Raw genomic sequence first — 23,586 nt, 5'->3', positions numbered from 1 at the left:
CCCAGAGGTGTGAAATCTTGGCTGGATTACCCAGTAAATTCTCAGGATGCTTGGTGAGCTCCCTGGTTTGCAGCATTCTCTCAGTAATGTAAAGCTCCAGGCCAGTGGATGCCCCCTCCATGAGCAGCTGGGCAGGTCAACTGGAGAAATACCTTCACACAGGTCTTGGGCTTATTTACTTCCTCCGCTGTCTTGGTTTCCTTGTGGGTGAGTGGAGGTGGGCTAGGAAAGGTGGGGTAATAAAAGTAGAAAGGCACCAGAGGGACCTGCAGACCCAGCGTAGCTCATAATCATTTGGTCTCATCACGTCTTCGTGCCCATGGACTTGTTTAGGGTTGAACCAGAAGATTAGCTCAGGCCATTTCCCTCTGTGTGACTTGGCCAAGAGAGAAACTGCCCATTTCTTTTTTAAATGGAAGTCCTAGTATGCCTTGGAAGGGAATCCCCGAGAAGCCTGGCGGATGGAGGGGTCTCCGTAGAGCATTGTTAGGAAAAGTTCGGAACTGGGTGGACAAAGGCAGCCAAGGGGGCAGCACTGAGCCGGGAGGGTGGAGGAGTGGGGTCCCCTGTGCCCTACCTCTGCGCTCAGCACTTTCGGCCTGTATTTCGGCCAGGGAGGGCTGGCCTGGGGGCCTCTCTTTTCGCAGTCCCGCCCAGGGTGGCTCTCCCGGGTCTCCCCTATTTGGCCGGCTCGGCAGGGCTCTGGGCGGGGCCGGAGGAGCGTGGGGGTGGGAGGCCGGAGGAAGATGCGCGGAGTTGGCTGCGAGGCCGGGCGCGGAAGGCAGAGGGGTGGGGATCTTGGGTGGGCTGCCCCCTCCCGCTCTGACCCGTTCCACACCCCGCGGAAAGCAGACTGCCAGTTGAATCATTCCCCTTTCAGGAGGGAAGGGGGATAAAGGTAACTAGCCCTTTTCTGCTTGAAAAAGCAAAGGGAAGTCGTGGGCAGCTTTGCAGCCGCTCCGTCCCACTCCTGGACCATGCACCTCTGCATCTTTCTGCTCGGCCACAGGCGAGGACTTGATTTCTTGAGCTGAGAGCTAAACCTTGGTGACTTTTCTTCTCCCCAACAACCGAATCATGCCATGTGCCCAGAGGAGCTGGCTTGCAAACCTCTCCATTGTAGCTCACCTCCTTAACTTTGGGGCCCTTTGCTATGGGAGACAAGCTCAGCCAGGCCCGGTGCACTTCCCGGACAGGAGGCAAGGTTAGTGGCTTTTCTTTATTTCCTTTGGAAACCGTGGTGGTGAGACGCGTGGAAAGTTGGTTGCTCTCCCTTCCCCTCCCCCACTGGCTGAACTCTGCAAAACCGTTTGGCTGAGTTGTAAGGAAATCTGGGCTGGGAGCTCAGTAACATAGGGTGTCTCAGAATTCAGTGTTGAATGTGATGGTTCCTTAATTCTTACTGAAAGGCCAGTATCCCGTCTCTTACACACTAATGCTGTGGCAGGAAAGACCCAAGAGGTAACTGGTAATGCCCCCCCCTTTTGTCTCTTCTTTGAATGCTGCTCTGTTTCAATCCTCTATTTTTCAAATTCTGAATATGGAAAATGATTTTTTTTTTTTTTTAAGTTCCAACTGGCCACTGGCGGTGTTTCCAGTTAGTTTCAGCTCTGGACAGGGGAGGGGAAATGTGATTCCGGCCCCCTGCTGAGTGAGTTTGGCTGTGTTTTGGTTTCCTGGAAAGATTGAGGGCTGTCTTTTAAAAATAACAGTTCTTTTTGGGGGACATTTACCACTGTAGGGGCTCACCTTTCCCTGTCCTGCCTTCCTGGGGGCGGCTGACTGCACGTCCTTGTGAATGTCATGAAACATACAATGCTGTGGAAAACCCTGGCGGGGTTGTGAGGACAGCTTGTCCTTAAACCTAACCCCTTGGGCAGAGCAGCACGGCTGCTTCGGTTTTTTTTATTGGACTTGGAAGGGTCAGAGACACTTCTGTGTTCGGTGGGAAGTTCCTTGCGCATCTAGGAGAAGACAGAGCGGCAGCAGTGGCCCGCATGGCTGGAGAAAGTTCCATGCACATAGACTGCTAAGGCACTCTGCATGTGTCAGCCCAGCAACCACTGTCCACAGCCTTCTGGGGTGCAGGGACCATTGTTACTGTCCCGGTTTTACTGCTGAGGAAGCTTGATGAGTTTATGGGCCCAGCTCATGGTGGAGTGAGGTTTTGAACCCAGGTAGCCTGGCTCCAGAGGCTGGCCTCTTAGCAATAATAGGGTAGGGCCAACACACACACACACACACACACACACACACACACACACACACACACACACACACAGCACTGCTTTAACAAACATTATGTTCAGTGTTTGCTGACTATGCTCAAGCCTTGAGAAGCTTCTCTAGCATTCGGACCCCCTTTAATCTGCAAGACCACTTGGGTGGCAGAGATCAGGAGCCTGCCTTTGTTGAGGATTTCCACACAGGGTTCTGCCTATATTGCAAAGTTCAAATACTGCTAAGAGCTCATCTGCTGTGACTTCAGGAGCAATCCGAAGCAAGTCCCTTTGCTTTCCTTGGAAGCTGGAGCCTGAACACCAGGGTTAGATGTCAATCACCCAGCACTTGCTTGTGTAAACCTTCCAGATACAATCTCCCACCCCCAAGTTTAAAATAGCAGCGTTTGTTTTTCTTTGAAAAACAGCCCCTTTGTGAAAAGTCTCCCTTCTGGCAGCACAATCAGAGCCTGTGAGCACTTCCCAGGGCGTTTGGAGATGATTTGGTTCAAAGACACACATTCTCCTGCGTTGGTTTTCAGCTCTCCTCGCTCCACATCTTCTTTGTAAGCGAATTCAGCTTAGTGTGGAGCAGACCCCCCCTGGGCGTTGCTCTCTCCTCCCTGGAAGGGGAGAGATGGTTGTTTTGCTTGGTGGCCACTGGGGTTATGTGCTGAAACTCTCTGATACTGACAAGTAGCTGTAGAGTGCTCCGAGTTTATCAGCGATGCACAGATATTTAGGTTTTAAAAATAATTTCCATTTCTAAAAGTCTTCTCCAGAATATTTGTTCTTAACTCACCAATGGATTTACAAGTAATCCACATTTGGTGCAACAGAGAAATTCCTGAGCAGGCTTCATTTAGAACCGAGTGGAGAGAGGGAGAACAATTGAGAGAGAGAGGTGGAGAGAAGGGGTGAGAAAATTCTAAGGCTTCATGGGACTAGGATGACCTGGGTTTTGCCCCAAATGATCAGCCTGTCATTTCACAAAGAACCGATGTACCTAGATTTCCACTTCTACTCTGACAACATTTTTTTTGTTTTTTTTAAAGATTTTATTTATTTATTTGACAGAGACAGAGAGCACACAAGCAAGGGGAGTGGCAGGCAGAGGGAGAGGGAGAAGCAGGTTCCCCGCAGAGCAGAGCGGGGGGGGCCCAATGTGGGACTCGTTCCCAGGACCCCGGGATCATGACCTGAGCAGAAGGCAGTCGCTTAACCAACTGAGCCACCCAGGCGCCCTCTGACATTTTTGAATTGCACCCAAATTCTGAGCATTTAAACTTGAAAGTGACTTCAGATATCATCTCTGCCATCCTTATTTTTCCGGAGGAGGAAGGGGGGCCTCGGAGGTGAGTGTGTTAGTCAGCGTGTGTTCAGTGAGCACCTATGAAGTGCTCCTTCGCCCGAGGGGTGGAGGGGATGGTACTGGGTGTGGCTGGAAACATTCTCATCCTAGATAATCATTAACATTCTTTCTAGCCCTACGGGTGGGGCGGAGGGAGGATTTTAGCCCTGGAAAAGAACACAGAGGTACATCCAGTCTTTTCTGGGACCAGAAAAGGCAGATTTGACACTCTGCCCAGTATTCTTTCCACATCACTCACTTGTGATATAGAAAAGTGCAGTGACTTCCACAAGGTTTCTTGGTTCCCAACCAAGTATCAGAACAACGGGAAATATTAGTCTTGTGCACAACATACTGCCTTTTTCCCCACAACCAGTGATAGCCCCTTGGGTTCCTTATTCCTTGTATTGTCTACAAGTCACCGGCTGCATCTATGATCTCTTTTGCTCCCAGCAACTCTGAAATCAACAGGGCGGGCACTTTATCCCACAGTAGAAATGTGTTTTCGGCAGCACAGGTTGGTGCAAGAACAGAGGGAGTGTTTCCAGACAAGCGTTTTGAGTGTGCTTCAAGACAAATGGCCTAATAATGTATCTATGCTATTTGGAAAAAAAGAAAGAAGGAAGTGATTTCATGTATTTTCTTTATGTAAGAAGACACTTCACAGTTTTGGTATTTTATTTGTGTTTGTTATCATAAGCAATGATAGTCTGGAGGTTGGTAGTCATATAGTTGGTGAGCAAATCCAACCTCCTGTGGCGTATTTTACAACTTGGGGGGGATCAACGCGATCCTCCACATCTTGACACATGTGGTTTTCTATGGTAAAAATATATTTGAAAGGTTGCAGCATCCCATGGAAGAGAATTATGAAAATGAACTCCTGACTCTTAGAGAATTTCATTGCTCTTTTTAGTGAAGAGTCCTTAGAAATTCATAGCTCTCTAAGATAGAAATACACAATACAAAGAGTTAAGTATAAATTTAACCTAAACTATAAAATCTGGCAGGTAAATATTCTCTTATCTCTCTCCTTTCTTTCTAAGCAGAGGGTAAAAAATTGCCTGATGTTGTGAATTTTCGAAAGCACTTGTGTCAACAGGCTTCACTGAAAGCTTCTCATGAAGTATCATCAATGTTTGTGACCGAGGGTTTCGAGGCTAATTTTAAAGAAGGCAAGTCAAGGTATTCAGGGCTGATAATGTGTTTCCATAAAGCTGCAGACTGTGATGGGATTTCAGTGTGCCTCAGTTCCTCCCACCCACAGCCTTGTTGACTCCCCAACTTGACATCTGGTTCTCAGCGGTAGACCCTTGAGAAGCAGCAAGGGCAGCGGTTAGAAGGGTGGGCTCCGGGGCCAGATCACCCCAGAATGAATCCTTGTCCTTCTTCATTGTCTTTTTACAGGAGTGGGAATGAGGGCTAAGATGAGGGACACAGTTAATGATATCTGTCCCAGAGAACCGTACAGATTAGACAAGACCAGGTTGGTATACTCTAAATGCTGGGCTTGACCACAGAAATGGTAAAAATTATTTCCTGACATGTACTTTCTCCATTTCTATCATATCCCCTCTGAGCTCTGCCTTCTATTGTCCAAAGTTATAGCTACCTCATCTTCCAAACTAAATACCCACTGAGAGGAAGCCAAGGTGAGCGAGGGCTTCTCCCCTGTCTCTGCTTGGAGTTTATACCTATTTATGGCCACAGTGATCCTTGATGGCCAAGTTTCTATCTTTAATACCAATCATAGCCACTGAGTGCTATTTGTCAAGCACCACTCTACATCTATTACATATATTAATACACACTGGATCCTCACAGCCACCCTAGGGGGTGAAAACTCGTACTGTGACTCCTTCGTATAGATAAAGCAACGGCAGGTGGGCATAAGTCACACTCCCGTGGCCTCTTATTTCTGTCCACACCTATGGGCTGACATGGCTTAGCTGCTTCATTTGCAATCAAATCAAGAGGCAAAACTGGTCTTACCCCTTGTTACTCTACCTGCTAAACAGGCCATTATTATCCTTCCTTTATTGCTGAGCAAATTGACGCCTCTTAAAGAAGTCAAGCCACCTTCTTCTTGTCAAATCATCTCCCCAGGGCAGTGGTATCACTTCTACTCTGTTATACATTTCTGCCAAGGGCAACTGCTTATGTACATGAAGTACAGGGGCTAAGAACATGATTTTGAAATAGGAAACATGAGATTTCAGTATAAGTGATGTTGCATATTGGCTCTGGGACCTCTCTTAGGCTCTGTTTCTTTATCTATGAAATGAGAATTCACTGAAATTGTGAGGACTGAGTGAGAAGGGACTGATGGTACCTGGCTCATAGCAAGTGCTCGTTAAATGGTTACTGTGGTTATTATCATTATATTATTGTATAGCCAACTTATGCTGGATCTCTTCAAAACCCATTAGAAAGAAAGCAACTGGGTCAAGAGCTCTAAATTTGTTTGCTCTTTTATTCTTTGAGGAGTAGGTGCTAGGGCTTAGGCAAGCTTTATCTTTCATTTTATACTTTCAAAAATCATGTTTAATTCTTTGAGATGCATCTTCAGCGACAGGCCCTATAAGGCAAATAGGAGCATTCCCTGAGAGGGGGAGTCAGCATCTGGGCAGTGAGCACGCACAGCCGGGCCCATTGCAAGATGATGGCTATACACTGTTGGGTAAGACTTTTTTTGCCCCTAACTTCCATCCACTGCTCACCCTGGAGAAGCCGGAGACATTACTGTGAGCAGCAGAAGAAAAGAGTAACCCAAAGGAAGCCAATTGTATCCACTTTCTTCCGACCCACCCTGGCCTTTCCCCTCCTAAGCTCTGAACTTGGAAGGTCAGTGAGACTCTGATACTAAATATGTCCAGATATTCTTTGGGGAGTATCAGAGGACTGAGTCAATTTGACTCCTAGTTCATGGCACGCTAGTGTCACTGATTTGCGCAAAACCCCTTTCTTGCTTTATTTTATTTTTTTTTTTGCATTTTTGTCCCCGCTCCCATTCCTCCTCATGGAAAACCATTTTAATGGGTTCCATATGTATTTTTCATTTGCATATGTTCTGGCTGACTTTGTATTATTGTTTTGGTGTGCATGTATTTTCCATTGATGTCAGTGGCTCTGTATTAACTTGTATTGTTTCTTATTTTTCACTGAACATTGTTTTTAAAGGTTTGTCCATGTTGCTATGTGATTTGTTGCTCAGAACCGCCGCAATTAGAAGCAGTGGTTCTGGATTTTTTTACACCTAAAAAACGGAGACTATTTATTAGTACCTAAGTTGAAAACTCTGCGCTCTGCCCCAGATTTCATCCAAGGCAGAGATGAACAATTTCACAAAGTGTGTTGGAAGGCAGTTGTCTGGGAAAAGAGGCTGTTTTATAAACGTACCCCATTAAGTCCAGTTCTTTTAGTTAACCAACTACAGATGTGCTCATTGATAGAGCGACACATTGCGAGCCAGGCAGCTGCGATGGGCAAGATTCTGCCTCCAGAGGCTTCGGGAATAAAGTCTGATGCACAAAAACGGTGGTAAAATGAGGCTATTCTGAGAGGTATGGAAAGTTAAGGACCTGAGAGAACTTGAACCAGGGACCTTAGGAGAAAAAAGGGGGATTGGAGTTGGGACGTTCAAGCCTAAGTGAGAATAAGCAGGGTATCAGTAGAGAGTGCAAAAGTGCGACTAGCTGTAGAAAACAACGTAAGCTAGAAGGCGCAAGGAATACATCTGGGAGGTGGCAAGTGGAATTTGATTTTCCTTCTCTCTCTCTTGCTTCCTCCCTGGCTCCTTTTCTTTCTTTCTTTTCTTTTCTTTTTTCTCTCTAATGCAAACAATGAGTTATTTTACTAAGTGGCTAACGGTTTGCCTTAAGTAGTCTGGCATCCTGAGGGATGATTCGCCCCTCCTAGTTAGGTTCCTTGTTCTTTTCAAACATCAGGATGAGGAGGAAGTGGTGGGAATTTAAACGTGAGCACGCCAAAAGGTGTATGTGTTCTCCTGTGTGGAAGGGACAAGTGTCCTGTCTTGCATTTTTAAAGCGGCGGTTTTCATCTTACCATTTTATTTTGTATACTTTGTAAAAATAAAAAAAAAATCCAAGTTTGTTTCTTTAAGTACCCGTTTCACGTTACAGAACACTAATGCTGTGATCCGTGTGAAGTTTGTCAGAGTCTATACGACGGGTTAGCTGTTTTTATTTTTCTTCGAACCTGAGTTAATGGGAAGTTCCTGAGGCGTTTAAGCTCCTTAAAATAAACAGCGAAGCTCTGTGATTTGTATTCATGAACTCAAGACTTGAAACATTCCTTAAGCTGACCTTGCCTCCTTGCTAATGGGCCGCCTCATGAGTGAATTCTCATCTTGATTTGTCTCTGGGAAAACATCTGCCATCCAGAGTTGTGCCTGGGTGCCGGCTCAGACTGCCACGTGTCGTCAAGGAGGGGCCCCGAGTCGATTTTGAGTCGTTCAGGGAGTTTACTGTTGCCAGTGTTTGTGCGGTAGATGGGATCTGTAAACTTCAGGCCAACAGGGGTATTTTGCCATCAACACGCTAAAGTCTAAGTTCCAAGTGGCCGAGCGTTTACCTTGCTGGAGACTCAGCAGAGAGTGCTCTCAGTTTTATTCTTTGTGTCCTTTTCTTTCAGAGCATTTTATCAAGGCCCTGCCTGAATACCACGTGGTGGCCCCCGTCCGGGTAGATGCCAGTGGGCATTTTCAGTCCTATGGCTTGCACCATCCCGTCAGCAGCAACAACAGGAGGAAGAGAGACTTGGATGGCCCAGAGGAGTGGGTGTACTACAGAATTTCACACGAGGAGAAGGACCTGTTCTTTAACTTGTCTGTCAATCAGGGATTTCTTTCCAAAAGCTATATCTTGGAGCGGAGATACGGGAACCTTTCCCATGTGAAGATGGTGGCTTCCTCGGCAGCCCCCTGCCATCTCAGGGGCACAGTGCTGCAACGGGGCACCAGGATCGGGACCGCGGCCCTCAGCGCCTGCCAGGGACTGGTGAGTGCCTGGGTCCCTCGCCTCCCTCCTCTGCCCCCAGGCCCCTGTCCTCCCAGCCTGCACACCCAGTTACCAGTGGGCTCGCACACACCTTCAGCGCGTGCAGATTCAACACTTGTGATATGCATGGTCCTGGCTGCCAAACGGGTTGGGGAGAAATGCATGAAAGTAAAAGTTGACCAATGTGGGAGGTATGGAGAGTAAGGGCACTGAGGCCTCAGAGCAGGGAGAACTTCCACCAGGAACAGCGTGGGGGGAAGGGAGTACTGGAGTCGGGTTTTCAGCCTCTGAGGCCGCTCTGAGGGGATTGTGCCTGAGTGGCTGGCCAGCCCCTTGTGAATTAGGAGGACCTGGGTTTGGCCTGAGAGAGGCTCTTAGCAAAGACGGTGTTGTCAGCAGCTGCTCTGGGAGATAGCTGACTGTGTGGACTTCGTAATCAGACTTCATACGGAAACTTAGGCTCAGTTTATCCCTTCGTGCCTTGGTTTGCTCACCTGTGAGAGAAAATGGAGATAATGACAATACCCATCTCACACAGCAGGGCTTGGCAAAGAACGGCCCACAGACCAAATCTGGACCACCCCTTGTTTTCATAAATAAAGTTTTATTGGAACATAGAGAAGCCCACGTGTTTACATTGTCTAAGGCTGCTCTCAAAGTATAGCAGCAGACCTGAGTAGTTGGGAGCAGGACTGTATGGCCCATGAGCCCCCAAAATTGCTATCTGGCTTTTATAGGGAAAAAAAAGTCCTGATCCCCGTAATAGAGTATTGTGGGAATTAAATGAATAAATATATGTAAACACCTTAGAAGCGTGCTTACGAATAATACACACTCAATGGATGTTGGGTGCTATTATCAATTTTTTATGTTTCCAATATGCCAGGTACTGGATTGTGTGGTGTGTGAGGTGGTTTCTGTACGTCGTCCTCTTCTGCTCTCCAGCCCCCCATCTTGGTTATATTTTAGTAGATGATGAAGCTTGAAGATGTCGAATAATTTTACTGCGCAGCTAATTTGAGCCCGAGACTTTCTACCCCTTACAAGTTGCCCTCTAATCCCCTCACCTCCCCTAGTTTTGGGGAGCCACTAATCTACCTTCTGTCTCTGTTATCTGCTTATTTGAAACGCTTGTTTTAATGAGCCCTCCAGGAGATTCTGGTGCCCACTGAAGTTTAAGACTGGACTAGAGCAGTCATTCATAACCCTGGCTGAACATTAGGATCCACTGCGGAGCTTTTAAAAAGTACCCATTCCCCACCCGTCCTCCCAGATGTTTAGATTTAACTGGTCTGAGACTGGAGCTCAGACATCAGTAATTTTTTAAAGCTCCCTAGGAAACTCTAATGTGTGGTAGGTGTTGCCAGCCAATGGATTAGCGTGAGTGGGGATTAATTAGCAGTATTAGCCAGTATTACTCTAAAGTAGCAGTTCTCCCCGAATAATTCTAGCGTGCAGCCAGGGTTGAGAACTGCTGCTCTCAGTTGTCCCCCCTTTTCATCCTGTGCTTTCTCAGGGAGACTGCACACTGTTTAGCATTATTCCACGCTCGGGAACAGAATATTGGGACCTTTTCAATTTCAAATGGCCCCAGGGAGCAGTGTAGACTACCATGTGGGCATTTTCAGATTCAGATTCCAGATTCATACTAAACACAGGGACACAAAGAAGCAAATAGTAACTAATGGACTAATGTGGTAGCCAAGATGATGGAAATTTTAGATTCAAATTGCTGAATGATTTTTGCCAGAAGAACGAGTCTACTGGCATAATTTTGGAGCCCTTTACACAGAATTGAACAGTTTATGGACAGTTATAAAATAGGCAGTAAAATCCAAATGACTTTCTTCCCTTTCTGTGAGCATACGAGCTGGCTGGCTTCAAGTTCATTTACCATTATGGCCAGTGCTCCTCATCAAAGTGATAGTGGTTGGACGTGTGTCTGATTTCTCCTGATCACTTATCTGGAATCTGACTTCTGTGATATTTATTTTCTCTTTCACCCAAACATGACCCCACAATCAAATTCACAGGATGGCAGGCTTAGGATATATTCACTTTTAAGCCCCCCACCACCCTAAGGACAGAGGTGGCGTTTGGGAAGGCTTTCTGAGGAAGGAAACACTCTCATGTGGAGGAGGACATCTGCTTCTCCTTTCTATGGCTCAGGCCTGACATAATCTTTGCTTTAGATGTAGTCACCCTAATGCTGTAGGCTGTGCTCTCTTGGGGTTGTCTATAATTTAGGGTCTATTTAGCTTCCCTTGGAGCAGGCTCAGATGGTTGCAAACTGAAGACCCAAGAAAGGTCACTCGGGCCAGGGTGTGGGGTGACCTCCTTCCTCCACTTAATACCTTCCACATGGCTTTGGTCCCCATCTTCTTGGAGGCTGCTCTCCACTGAGTCAGCCCGTGTCCCAGCCCAGCAGCATTCCCTCTGTCGTCTTTACCATTCTTGTCACTCTCTCCCTTCAAGTCTTTATAACCTTGAAGTTATGGAATTTGCTTCTTTTGAACAGTTTAGTTGATTTGTTCCATTCTAAGTTCTTTGATGGAGAGACCGTGTTGTTTAATCAATTAGACTTGGAAGTCCTCCTTGGTGGGAGTCATTACCTGTGAGACTCAGGGGGGTCGTTTTGGATTTGCTGTTGCCAGGGGCCCTCTAAGGATTTGTTCCAGGTCAGTTTGTTGTTAGTATTTCAGTTGATGTTTCTGTAAACTGTTACACTCCACACTTCTGCATGATACGGGATTGGGGTTCTGACCCTTCATGGGTACCCCCCTTCATCGATGGCTTGGTCTAGTCTCCCAGCACCTGGACTGTGTACCTGAGTCAGTAAATATTTTTAATGTTTGTTACTTTAATAAATATTTTAAATTCTTGTTCACAGTCAGAGACAGTATTTCTCACCTCAGGCTTTATTAAAGTGAATATGATTTTTGGCTCTATCCTAAAGCCTAGCCTCAATTCCAGCCACTACCGGGGAATTAGATCCTGACCCCTAATCTGAATAGCTAGCTAGCTGGTCATGGCTCTCCCTCTCTCTCTCTCGAGGGCCACTAAGCTTCAACTCCCACTCAACTTTTTCCTTTTCCCTTTTAGCACACTGAGATTTTCTTTCTTGTTTTGAGCTCAATTATGGATTGAAATTTTCAAAGAGGTATTATTTTCAGTTTTTCTTTAAAGTTAAACTTTTTATTTTGAGATAGTTATAGATTCATATGCAGTTGAAAGAACTAATACTGAGAGATCCCATGTACCCTTGACTCAGTCCCCCCCAGTGGTAACATCTTGCCCAAATTACTGTACAGTATCATAGCCAGCATTTTGACATCGATAGAGTCAAGATGCCCAGCATTTCCATCACAAACAATTCCGTGTGCTGTCCTTTTATAGACACACCTGTTTCCTTCAGGCCCCCAGCTCTTCCTTATGTGTGCATTTTATATTTAAGTCATGATCCATTTTTAAAAAAAATTTTCCCCTTTATTTAAAAAAAATTTTTTTTAAAGATTTTATTTATTCATTTGAGAGAGAGAGAGACAGAGAGAGCACAAGCAGGGGGAGAGGCAGAGGGAGGAGAAGCAGACTCCCTGCTGAGCTGGGAGCCCGCCATGGGGCTCAATTCCAGGGCCTAGAGATCGTGATCTGAGTCAAAGGCTGACGTGTAACCAACTTATCCAGCCAGGTGCCCCGAGTCATGATCCATTTTGAGTTAATTTTTGTATAAGATGTGAGACTTAGGTAGAGGTTCATTCTCATTCTCTTTTTTTTCTTATTGCCTATGGATGCCCAATTGCTCCAGCACCATTTTTTAAAAAAAGGCTACCTTCCTTCCATTGAACTGCTTCTATACTTGTCAAAAATCACTTGGAAATATTTTTGTGTCTATTTCTGAGTTTTATATTCTATTCCACCAGTAGAATCTTTATCACTATAGCTATATAATTAGTCTGGAAATCAAGTAGAATGATTCCTACTGTTTTATATTTTGTCAAAATTGTTTTAGTAATTCTCCTTCCTTTGCCTTTCCATATAAGTTTTAGAATAATCTGACCACAAAAATTTGCTGAGATAGGTAGGAATTATATTAGACCTATATATAAATTTGGGAAATTAATATTTGTTATGTTTAGTCCAGTCCATGAACATGGTAAGTCTCTTCCAATTCTTCCCATGAAACCTATCCAGGTTGACTGGTGGGACTGAAAGATCCATGATGCTTGGTCTTCCCTCTTTCCCAAGGTGAGAATTTTGTAGCTCCTTGGGCCCTCCCTTCTAAATCTCACTCTGATGGCATTTCTCACCAGGAAATCTCCCAGCCATTAAATGGGTTGTTCTTATGGACCTGCAGGCCCATCCCACCTGTCCAGTAGTTAGTATGATTAGAGAATGAGGCTGTTAAATGGACTCAATAATTGCCTTGTATTTTTTTTTAATTTACTTTTCTGGGTCAGAGAATTTATTTGGGGAAAAATTGTGAAACTGTTTTTGCAAATTTGTTCCCTTGGTTTGTTCACTCACATTTATTCTTGAAGTATTCTGTTTTGGAGAATTTTCTGATTCTAAATTAGTCTGGTAGAATGATAGTAATTTCTTCTGTGCTGAACCTCACTGTCTCCCCTGCTGCTGAAAGATGGGGGCTGGTGGGCAAGACTTAGCTCATTGATTCAGAGCAGGTTTGGAGAAGAGTCTGCTCTGATGGAACCCAAGTTTCTATGCCTCATTAGTATGATTTAGGATTTCTTTTCAGTCTGAAGAATTCCAGTACCCTTTTCCCTTTTGGTAGGTTTTTAAGTGTGCAGCTTGTCTCGAAAGCTGTAGCAAGAACTTTCATTTCAGTGACTGCCTTAACCTCACATGCCCCTTGCAAACTATTTCTACATGAAAAATATGGGTAATCCCATTAGTCATCCCTGCTTATCTCACACCGTTGTAGATAACAGCTTCAAATACTTGAGAAAAGTACCCAGTTCTCTTGTTGGCTTAGTAGGAGTAGCTGAATCTCTTTACCCACATTGTTACGACACCTCATGAAAACTGCTCTTGTCAAGTCATCAGTGAAGGTCGTGTTGCCAGCAGGTGCTTCTCTGGTTTCCTTGTACTTGTTTCAGCACCATGTGACACAATTCCTATTTGTAAGTATTTTTTTCTCTTGGCTTAAGTGACACCATATTATTACGGTTTTACTCCTACCCACCACTCTGAGAGTTCTGTCTCAACATCCTTTACTCCTTTCCATATCTTTAATTAATAGAGTGTTCCAGGGCTTGGTCTGTGGCTCCCTCTTCTCTAACTTGACCCTCTTATTAGGTGATCCTGACCAGCCTCAAATGCTATCTACTTATCTGTCATTCTGTCTGTCCATCTGTCTATCTGTTCATCATCTATCATTATTATCTATCATCTGTCTAATCATCTCTTTGTATAATTATCTGTCTTTTGTGTCTACCTGTCTGTCTATCTATCATCACTCATCTGCCTATCATCTATATCATCTGCCTCTATCTCTGTATATGTATACGAATAACTACTAAATTTATGTATCTAACTCTGATATTTTCTAGTTCCAGCTCTTTGCCATTTCTACATGTATGCCTAATAGGAATCTTAAATTTGACATGTTCAAGGCAATCCTCTTTTTTTTTTTTTTAAAGATTTTATTTATTTGACAGAGAGAGAGCACAAGGAGGCAGAGCAGCAGGCAGAGGGAGAGGGAGAAGCAGGCTCCCTGCCGAGCAGGGAGCCTGACGTGGGGCTCGATCCCAGGACCCTGAGATCATGACCTGAGCTGAAGGCAGATGCTTAACCGACAGAGCCACCCAGGCATCCCCAAAGCAATCCTCTCTATTCCCTCCTCCAGCCATCTTCCCCATTGCTGGGCACGTCTACTCCATTCTTCTAGTTACCCGGGCCAAAACCCGTGGAATTATCATTGACACATTTATTTCTCTCCCACTCTCTATTTATTCTTATCAGCAAATCCTGTCCGCTCTTCCATCAAAATATGTGCAGAATCTACCACTCTTGTCACTTCCACAGCTAACACCCTAGTTCGCTCATTCTCAACAGGGGTAGTTTTGCCCTATAGGGGATATTTGGCAATGTCTGGAGATATTTTTGGTTGTCACAACTGGGAAAGGGGAGATTGCTTCTAGCTTCTAGTGAGAGATATTGGAAACTTTCTACAGTGTACAGAATGGCCCTCCACAACAAAGGATTATATGGTACAAAATGTTAATAGTTTCGAGGTTGAGAAACTTTCCCCTAGTTCTAGTCACCATCCTGTCTCTTCTGGACCACGGCATTGACCTCCCAAGTGGTCCTCCACTTCCTGTGTTAATTCCCTGCAGACCATTTCTCACCATGGCCAGACTGGACTTTTAAACCCATTTATAAAGCAGTGCGCTCTGCTGCTTCAAATCTCTACTTACTTCCCATCACGGTAGAATACAATCCGAATGTCTTGTCCTGGCTTCCGGGCTCCCTCTGACCTGCTCATTGCCTACCTCCCTGCCCTCCTGCCCCATCACCTTGCCCTCCCGCTGAGTACTCCAGGCACACTGACCTTCTCTCTGTTCTTCAGTTGCACCAAACACACTCTGCCTCATCTCCTTTGCATTCATGTTCCCTCTGCCTAGAATGCTCTTCCTTCAGATTTCTACATAGCTGCTCCTTCTTGTCTTTCAGATCCCAGCTTATGATCTTCCCTGACCATTCAGTCTACATTAGATGCCTCCAGTGTTCTATCACATTGTCTGTTTTATTTTAAAAAGAACCTAAAATACCTGATACTTTTTCTTTTTTGCTTAACTTTTCTTTCCCTCATGCTGTCTTGTTCACACGTTTAGTTGTGTTCCATAGTAAACCTTCAGTAAATAGTGGTTGAAGGGAAGGATGCGTTTATTTCAGCATTTAGCCTTTTACTGCCCCACATTCCTGTAGACCTTTCCAGGCTGTGGCTTCACAATGAGATTATGGTTCCTCAACCACCCAAACAATGGCTCGCACGCCACCTATTGACTTCTAGAATGCAGTCTGCTTAAATGGTCCGTGAATCCCTTCTGGTGTGTTCCCAGGGCCCTGGCTCCTCACCATGGCAGTGTGATGTTGTTCTGCTATATGGCCCTCCTGGGTCTAAGAGCGTTGTGACGCTAGGAACACTGTGGCTCCAAGAACACTGTGACTGCCGCTGAGATTGCCACCATCATGTTGACTTTGGGAAGGAGACACTGCTCTCAACTTTACTATTCTCTTCTGGGCCTGGGTCAGTCCTTTTCTTAGTTCTGCAAAGCACATCAGATTCCAAACTAATTTTCAGTAAGATTCTTTAAAAAGTTTGCATATAAAAAGAAGGAAGGACAATACACATAATGACCTGAAATTTCTTTTCGCCTTGGCTGTGCTGAGTCTAGGCTGAGCTCCAAGAGGGTCTCTGACCAAGCACCTGGCCTTTTGATCTGTAGCAAGGATCTGCCTTACTGGCCATCTCCCTGCTATCGGGTGCACTGAAGCATAATTGTCTACTGAGTCCTGGGCCCAATCACGAGGCCTCTGAGAAAGGAGGAGAATTTCCCCACCCCAGACTCAGGCCCATCTTCTACTTCTTTTTTCCAGGTGTTACTTGCAAGGAATAGCTACTTGCTTCAGGGGAAACCCCAACCTAAAGCCAACTCCATAAAAGTACCCCATCATCGGGACCAGTGAGGGCTGAAATCTAGCTCACGCTCTACCAACTGAACCAAATCCTAGCTTCAGGAGGAAAAGAGGGCTTTTTATCATCCCTTTGCCCCCAGATGACAGTCACATGAGGACACAGTCACCCATTGTCAGCATGTTTCCCAAAGCTTGAGGTACTCAGTTTCATATAGCAGTATGGAGAGGTGGGCTGTGTATGCACATTAAGAGCAGATCCTTTTCCATTGAGCTCTCGAAAGTCTTGACCAATACTTTTCCCCAATCTCTTCTTCAATTCGAGGTGAAGAACAAGTCGGTGTCTATTTCCTGAGACTGTTGGGTTCTTTGCTTCTGATCTCCAATGAACAACTGCTTGAGCTGGAACAAGGGAGGAGGCTTCTCAGGAAGACACAGTTACATAAATGCTCAGATCCTATTGACATGTCAGAGAAAAACATTTCTACCCAATAACCATGTTTGAAGGGCACCCCTCTGTTTCTTTGTTTAGCCATCTTTACATTGAGGTGAAGAGAATTTTACTTTTTGTCACCAGAGCAAATGGAAGATATGCCCAAAAAAGAAATTTAACCTTAGGATGCAGGACCCTATGAAGCCTTGGAGTGGTCTTCCAGCTTCTCACTAATAAGACCTCAGTTTTTATTAGGATGTGCTGTTATATCATTGTAACTCTTTAAACTTTGTTAGGTTCTAATTTCCAAAAACGCAAGAATGAAGTATTCTCTGTGTTTTGCTGTGCAAATGTTGTCAATGAGATGAATGGCATTTAAAACTCTATGCTGTGTGATGGCGCATCCACTGAGAGAGGGGTATGCTTCATACCACTGTACTCCCTTAAATGCAGTTCAGTTCTTGGCCCGGATGGAAAGTTCTGCGGCTTCTTTTTCCATACAATCAAAGAATGTAACCGTTTCTGCCCTCTTGTTCTTGAGCTCCGGCTGAAGCCCAGGGTGATGGAGCCAAGGAATGAAATCCACTGGCAGAACTGTGTGGGAAAACTTGCCCAGCATGGCTTCTTGCCTTGCTTCCTGATCTCGAACTCTGTGGCTTGTTTGCAGAACACAGTCGTTTGAGTTGTGGGATGCCTGTGTGTCAGGGTTTGTCGTTCCTCGCCAGGAGGGATGGAAAGAAATGCTCTGTGTATCCCCTAACTCTGCTCCCAGGCTGACGAATTCCTCGTGACCCCTGACCTTTGGGGGTTGCCTGGTCAGACTCATGCTGACTCTGACATGAGACTTTGGAACAGGGCCTCTGGCTGGCAGGAGATGCCGCTCCTCACTATCAGTGCTCTGTGTTACAGACTCATCCCATGAGCGTTGTCCCCCTCCCCTTCTTTTTCATCTTTCTGCTTCCTTTTCAGTTATCTTGTGAGTTCCCAGCAGGATGGATTGGAAGTGAGAGAGAGAACTGAAGAACCTGTATTTCAAGAAGCAGCGTTATTTTCTTCCCTTTGCTAGGTCTTGAATTAGGGGCCTTCTCTGTGGACCAAGCACAGATCAGGAGAAGGAATGACCCCCGGCTTATGGGGGATGAGAGGAGGCCAGGTGCTCTGTTTGTTACTGGGTTAATTACTTGGCTTATGTGTTCACACAAATGCAGCTGGAGATGTTATTCCCTTCTCCTGTGTATCTCTTCTCCGAAGGCTTTATTTTGAATCTCATTTCTGTTTTCATTACAGAGACTGAAGATGAGATGTGCAGAGTTTCCCACTTGATGTTCATATATTACCGTTCCTCTTCTTTTTTGATTGTGTATGAATCATAGGTCCAGGGAGCTTAAATATTAGCTTTCAGAAAGCTCTAGTTCCTTTCACAAATGTCTCCATTGACGAACAGATATTAATAAGAACTTTGAAAAATGAGAAAACAAGAGGCCTGGGTTTTAGGTTTTGTAACTGAAAAAAAATGTTTCGCTTGGTTGTTGGAGATGATCTTTCAGTGTGACATAACTGATTTATTTATTTATTTATTTATTTATTTTTTTTTTTTTAAGATTTTATTTATTTGAGAGAGAAGGAGAGAGAGAGCATAAGAGGGGGAAGGGTCAGAAGGAGAAGCAGGCTCCCCGCTGACCAGGGAGCCTGATGTGGGACTCGATCCCGGGACACCAGGATCATGACCTGAGCCGAAGGCAGTTGCTTAACCAACTGAGCCACAGGGGCGTCCCATAACTGATTTATTTTTGACCAGACAACCTACGTCAGAGAGACATACAGCCAGATCTGTGGGGACTTGGCATATATTTTGTACAGAGCAATCCCACTAGATTTGGGAGTCAGAGAAACTGGGCTCAAGTCCTAGCTCAGTACTTCTTAACCCTGTGACCTTAGTTGAGACCCTTTGCCTTTTTGGGTCTGTTATTTGAGTGGACTCGGTCCTTGCTACAAAATGTGTGGCTCATGGACCATCGGCCTGAACATCACGTGGGAGCTTGTTACTAATGAACCTTCTCAGATCCTACCCGATTTGCTGAATCAGAACCTACATTTTAACAAGCTCCCCAGGTAATTTGTATGTGCATTACAATTTGACAGGCATCAGCCCACTGTACCCAGAGAAACTAGTTCTGCTTGAGTTCACCCTTCCACATATTGCATCCTTGTGGCAAATTGTTGTCCCGATGTTCTAAGCCTCACGAAGCTTAGAAACAGTAGGGGGGATGCTGTTGTTCTAATCGATGTTGATGGATAGAAGGGGGAAGAGAAATCTTAGATAATGTGATTCAAAAAAAGATTTGTGGAAAACCCAAAGACTCCACCCCAAAACTGCTAGAACTCATACAGGAATTCAGTAAAGTGGCAGGATATAAAATCAATGCACAGAAATCAGTGGCATTCCTATACACCAACAAAAAGACAGAAGAAAGAGAAATTAAGGAGTTGATCCCATTTACAGTTGCACCCAAAACCATAAGATACCTAGGAATAAATCTAACCAAAGAGGCAAAGAATCTGTACTCAGAAAACTATAAAATACTCATGAAAGAAATTGAGGAAGACACAAAGAAATGGAAAAACGTTCCATGCTCATGGATTGGAAGAACAAATATTGTGACGATGTCAATGCTACCTAGAGCAATCTACACATTCAATGAAATCCCTATCAAAATACCATCCACTTTTTTCAAACAAATGGAACAAATAATCCTAAAATTTGTATGGAACCAGAAAAGACCCCGAATAGCCAGAGGAATGTTGAAAAAGGAAAGCAAAGCTGGCGGCATCACAATTCTGGACTTCCAGCTCTATTACAAAGCTGTCATCATCAAGACAGTATGGTACTGGCACAAAAACAGACACATAGATCAATGGAACAGAATAGGGAACCCAGAAATAGACCCTCAACTCTATGGTCAACTAATCTCTGACAAAGCAGGAAAGAATGTTCGATGGAAAAAAGACAGTCTTTTCAACAAATGGTGTTGGGAAAATTGGATGGCCACATGCAGAAGAATGAAACTGGACCATTTCCTTACACCACACACAAAAATAGACTCAAAATGGTTGAAAGACCTCAGTGTGAGACAGGAGTCCATCAAAATCCTAGAGGAGAACACAGGCAGCAACCTCTTCGACCTCAGCTGCAGCAACTTCTTCCTAGAAATATCGCCAAAGGCAAGGGAAGCAAGAGCAAAAATGAACTATTGGGACTTCAACAAGATAAAAAGCTTTTGCACAGCAAAAGAAACAGTCAACAAAACCAAAAGACAACTGACAGAATGGGAGAAGATATTTGCAAATGACATATCAGATAAAGGGCGAGTATCCAAAATCTATAAAGAACTTATCAAACTCAAAACCCAAAGAACAAATCATCCAATCAAGAAATGGGCAGAAGACATGAACAGAAATTTTTCCAAAGAAGACATCCAAATGGCCAAAAGACACATGAAAAAGTGCTCAACATCGCTCGGCCTCAGGGAAATCCAAATCAAAACATCAATGAGATACCACCTCACACCAGTCAGAATGGCTAAACTTAATAAGTCAGGAAACAACAGATGTTGGTGGGGATGTGGAGAAAGGGGAACCCTCCTACACTGTTGGTGGGAATGCAAGCTGGTGCAGCCACTCTGGAAAACAGTATGGAGGTTCCTCAAAAAGTTGAAAATAGAGCTACCGTATGACCCAGCAATTGCACTACTGGGTATTTACCCCAAAGATACAAATGGAGGGATCCGAAGGGGTATGTGCAGCCCGATATTTATAGCAGCAATGTCCACAATAGCCAAACTATGGAAGGAGCCAAGATGTCCATCGACAGATGAACAGATAAAGAAGATGTGGTATATATATACAATGGAATATTATGCAGCCATCAAAAGGAATGAGATCTTGCCATTTGCAACGACGTGGATGGAACTGGAGGGTATTATGCTGAGCGAAATAAGTCAATCAGAGAAAGACATGTATCATATGACCTCACTGATATGAGGAATTCTTAATCTCAGGAAACAGACTGAGGGTTGCTGGAGTGGTGGGGGGTGGGAGGGATGGGGTGGCTGGGTGATAGACATTGGGGAGGGTGTGTGCTATGGTGGGCTCTGTGAATTGTGTAAGACTGGTGAATCACAGACCTGTACCTCTGAAACAAATAATACATTATATGTTAAAAAAAAAAAAAAAGAAGATAGTAGGAAGGGAAAAATGAAGGGGGGGGGAAATTGGAGGGGGAGAGGAACCATGAGAGACTATGGACTCTGAGAAACAAACTGAGGGTTCTAGAAGGGAGTGGGGTGGGGGGATGGGTTAGCCTGGTGATGGGTATTAAAGAGGGCACGTATTGAATGGAACACTGGGTGTTATATGCAAACAATGAATCATGGAATATTACATCAAAAACTAATGATATAATGTATGGTGATTAACAGAACATAATAAAATAGAAAAAAAAAAAAAAGAAGACCGAAAATGCACATGAGGGCTTGGGAGCTAAGTAAGACAGGTTACGGTGGCCAGATGTACTCTCTGTCATCCTTTGTTGCTCTTCTGTCCTCCATGGCGTTTTGTTATGTTAGAACCCTTGGCCTTGGCACGGACAGCTCTTGCCAGGACAACTTCCCATTGTTCTCAAGTTCTTTAATCTCACCTCTGGTGAGTATGCTAAGCAATAATCTTTTGTTTTGGTGTCTTCATCTAAGCTGTTGAGAACAGATAGGCTTTCCTGGCCCTCCCAAGACTGGGACAGACCATAGCAACCGATACTGTTTAGAATTGCATTCCCACTCCCAAGGGGATGGAGCCTTGCTGGTGCTAAATTTGGGTCAACAACTAGGAAACCTTGATGTTTATAAATACTCCCTTAAGAGATTGTAAGTGTGGAGTTTTCCAGGATGTTCAGGAAAGTCTAGGAATAAAAGGGCAAAGCAAGAATGAGGCTTTCCTCTCAGTTCTGGGAGGACACTACCCTTGCAGAGAGAGCCACTTACAACAGTGCACCCCATAGACAACAGGACAGGAGACACGGCCTCTGCTTCTGGGCCAGTCCACCTTAGGTCCATGAAGTTCTGTATCCTTGACTAAACACATGAGGATTTTAGAGAATATGTGCCCCACAAACCATTTGGTAACACCACGGTTGTCCTGTTTGCTTTCTTCATTGATTATACTTGGTTATTTGCTTTTAAGGCTTTTCTGATAATCAAACACTGAAAATCTTCCTCTAAACAAACACATTTAAAAAAATAAGATCTTCTGAGATTTCCTAATGGTGTATGTTGTTGGATTTGCTGATTTTTCTCCTTGAGATATTTCAGGCATTCATTTAAACAGAGTGATTTTGGGGAGGGGGCTCAGTGGCTCAGTCAATTAAGTGTCCCACTCTTGATTTTGGCTCAGGTCATGATCTCCGGGTTGTGAGCTCGAGCCCTGCTTCGGGCTCCACACTGGGCATGGAGCTTCCTTGGGATTCTCTCTCTCTCCCTCTGCCCCCTGCCCCTGCTCTCTCTCTCTCTCTCAAAATTAAAATACAATATAATACCATACCATACAATACAATACAATAAAACAAAACAGAGTGACTTTCATACCCCAGTGCATCCTGTACCAGACCCACTACTCTAACTCAGCCTCATTCCCACTTACACATTCCTTCAGGGTTTGGCAGTTAAATTGGAGGGGAGGGCAATAAGTTATTCTGAGAAACAGATTTGTCAGAATGATACGATTTCATACTAGATGGTCCCATTGGGTGTCATTGATTCCCCTCATCACCAATCCACCCTCCCCTCACCACCGCCACCCTGTTGACATATTTTTCTCTGGGAATTTTTTTCCTCACTTGATTTCTGCTTTGGCCCTAAGGAATGAGTCACACAATTTAAAAATACACAACTTCCACACTCTCTGACTGGGTCATCAGATATCACATCTTTCTTCCAAGCAGGCTTCCTTTCTTCTTGCAAGTTTTTTGTTTTGTTTTGTTTTTTCCTTTTTTTTAAGTTTGCAACTGAATTTTTCTCTTTCTGATTCTCCAACATTCTCAGCTTATCTCTGATGACTGATCCTCCCCCCCTTCGCCAGTTGTGGGTTTTCTGGGCTTTCTCTTTGGCTTTCCTTCCTTTTTCTTACTCTTGCTGTGTTTTAGTTATTTTTACTATCTTTTGTTTTTTAGCAGATCTGCAGCAGGAACACATGAAGTTGAGCAGTTAGCTAAAACGAGGCTTATATAACTTACAAGTTATTTAACTTACAAAACAGGTATATTTAACATATAATTTTATATGTTGTATATTTTATAATACATATTTTATATTATATGTTATATATTATAAATTATTTAAGTAACATAAGTTATATATAATAGTATATATTAACTAAATTAAATTAACTACATTAAATTATATCTCATATATCATTTATTAAATTATATTTCTTTTTTTTTTTTTTGAGAGAGAGAAATCGCACACTAGAGCAAGCCGGGGGGGGCGTGCAGAATGAGAGAGAAGAGAGAATCTTAAACAGGCTCCATGCCCAGCGTGGAGCCCGATGCGGGGCTTGATCTCATGACCCTGAGATCATGACCCGAGCCATAATGGAGAGTCAGATGCTTAACCAACTGGGCCACCCAGGCCCCCGAATTTCTTATCTTGGGTTGCCTGGCTGGCTCAGTTGGAAGAGCATGCAACTCTTGATCTTGGGGTCATGAGTTTGAGCCCCACATTAGGTGTAGAGATTACTTAAAAATAAATAAATACATAAACTTAAAAAAAATTTCTTAACTCCTTTCCAATCTCTGTGTAGCTTGATAGAGAAAGAACAGTGGAAATAGGCTGTTCACAGCAAAGCTTCTGGATAAAATAGAAT

At 44.3% G+C, this 23,586-nt stretch overlaps 1 protein-coding gene across 1 annotated transcript in view; it reads left to right on the top strand.

The window, feature by feature from the left end:
• Nucleotides 1–753: 753 nt before the first annotated feature.
• The window catches only part of ADAMTS12 (ADAM metallopeptidase with thrombospondin type 1 motif 12), a 291,779-nt gene continuing 268,946 nt past the window's right edge, over nucleotides 754–23,586 (top strand). The window contains exons 1-2 of the mRNA XM_078066503.1: nucleotides 754–1,204; nucleotides 8,224–8,588. Of these exons, the coding sequence (XP_077922629.1) occupies nucleotides 1,078–1,204; nucleotides 8,224–8,588 (492 nt within the window). The 5' untranslated portion in view covers nucleotides 754–1,077. The remainder of the gene's footprint in view (nucleotides 1,205–8,223; nucleotides 8,589–23,586) is intronic.

The sequence above is a fragment of the Halichoerus grypus genome, chromosome 2 (assembly GCF_964656455.1).
Source record: "Halichoerus grypus chromosome 2, mHalGry1.hap1.1, whole genome shotgun sequence".
In the NCBI taxonomy this organism is placed as follows: domain Eukaryota; kingdom Metazoa; phylum Chordata; class Mammalia; order Carnivora; family Phocidae; genus Halichoerus; species Halichoerus grypus.
This window is presented reverse-complemented; position numbering and strand designations above follow the sequence as displayed.